The 1,671-nt window shown below is 50.6% G+C and overlaps 1 protein-coding gene across 1 annotated transcript in view; it reads left to right on the top strand.

Annotated features, from left to right (window-relative positions):
* The first annotated feature begins 6 nt into the window (after positions 1 to 6).
* The window catches only part of PAICS (phosphoribosylaminoimidazole carboxylase; phosphoribosylaminoimidazolesuccinocarboxamide synthase), a 20,817-nt gene continuing 19,152 nt past the window's right edge, over positions 7 to 1,671 (top strand). Inside the window, exon 1 of the mRNA XM_006757788.2 lies at positions 7 to 170. Coding sequence (XP_006757851.1) covers positions 155 to 170 — 16 coding nt within the window. The 5' untranslated portion in view covers positions 7 to 154. The remainder of the gene's footprint in view (positions 171 to 1,671) is intronic.

The following is a 1,671-nucleotide window of genomic DNA, read 5'->3' as shown; positions in this document are numbered from 1 at the left end:
CAGTTCTGGAACCGAGCGCCGCTCCGGGTAACGCCGCGCTGCCGGGGGCGTGTCTCTGCTCCGCGCCTCCCGCCCTCGCCCCGTGAGCCTCTCTGACCCCTCCTCCTTTCCGGAGTCCCGCGTCTCGGCCGCCGCTCCCAGCCCACCCGGGATAATGGCGACAGCTGAGGGTGAGTAACGGGCATCCAGGACTCCGCCGGGGCCTCCTGTTCTCCACGGCCTGCCTGGCCCCGGGTCTCGGGCTCCTGGTCCCGGCGCGGACACGTGCGCCCGGGTGGTCCTGACCCCAGCTTCCCTGGCAATGCCGGATCTCCTGGTCCCCGCCCCTCCAGGCCCCCGCGCGGGCGGACACGTGGCCCGGCGCCGCGGTACCGAGCCTTGTAAATAAAGCGCCCCCCGGCCTTCCGAACTTCCCGAAACACCCAGGACTGCGCCTGGGATGGGGTGAGGACGGAAGGGAAGGGAAGGGATAGTTAGAACAGAAATGGCCAGCGCGTGAAGAGGTGCCTGGAAGTCAGTTTTGTAATCAATAGGTACTGAAAAACAAACACTGGAGCATCTCGTGTTGACTCTTCAAACTAGGTGACTCTTCTTGTTAGGTTAATAATAACCTTCTATTCCAGAAAGTTAATCATTGAACCTTCTGAAAAATTTGCTATTTTCTGCCCCGATTTGGGGTGTGTTTTTAAAGTAGCCTTGTAATGCCATGATGGCTTTGGAGAGCTCTGAAACCACCAGGCAAGTCCACTAATTTGTAGCAGGCATTTCGGTACTTGTAGCATGTTTCCCATGATTAAGATATTTCTACCCATAATTCCTACCCTATTTAATGACTAGGTTACAAAGTATTGATTCAACTAAATTGGGAAGGAGGGGCAGTAGGTACAAACTTCATTTTCCCTTTTATCTAACCTAGGCAACATCTTGACTTTTTCCTGTCTCTGTTATCTCCCACAATGAATCAATTGTTCTAAAAATTTTTACCTTTTAGCCCAGCTGGCGTGGCTCAGTGGTTGAGCATCGACCTACAAACCAGGAGGTCACACTTCAATACCTTTTTGGACAGTGTTGCTAAATGGTTGAGCATCAACCCATGAATGAGGACGTCATGGTTGGATTCCTGGTCAGGGTACATGCCCGAGCTGCGGGCTCGACCCCCGGTGTGGGGCATGCAGGAGGAAGCCAATCCATGGTTGTCTCCTCCTCTCCCTCTCCCTCTCTCCCCCCCCCTCTCCCTTCCTCTCTGAAATCAATAAAAATAAATTTAAAAAATTTTTTTTTACTGTTTAAATATCTCGAGTCTTTTTCCCATTACTTTTTTTCCTTAGACCAGGACGTTTCTTGCCTGTGTTGCTGCGACAGTATCCTAACTGTTCTCCGTCTCTCTCCCCTTCTTTTTTTTTTTTTTTAGAATCTTACTTGGCTTTTTTATTTTTTTTATTTTTTTATTTTTTTTATTAAATCTTTATTGTTCAGATTATTACAGTTCCTCTTTTTCCCCCCCATAATTCCCCCCACCTTCTGCCCTTACCGCCCCCGCCCCCCCGAAACTGTCCTCATCCATAGGTGTATGATTTTTCTCCAGTCTCTTCCCGCACCCCCCACACCCCTTTCCCCCCTGAGAATAGTCAGTCCACTCCCTTTCTATGCCCCTGATACTATTATATTCAC

The sequence above is a fragment of the Myotis davidii genome, unplaced genomic scaffold (assembly GCF_000327345.1).
Source record: "Myotis davidii unplaced genomic scaffold, ASM32734v1 scaffold173, whole genome shotgun sequence".
In the NCBI taxonomy this organism is placed as follows: domain Eukaryota; kingdom Metazoa; phylum Chordata; class Mammalia; order Chiroptera; family Vespertilionidae; genus Myotis; species Myotis davidii.
The sequence above is the reverse complement of the archived record's forward strand: the minus strand, read 5'-3'. Positions and strand labels throughout refer to the sequence as shown.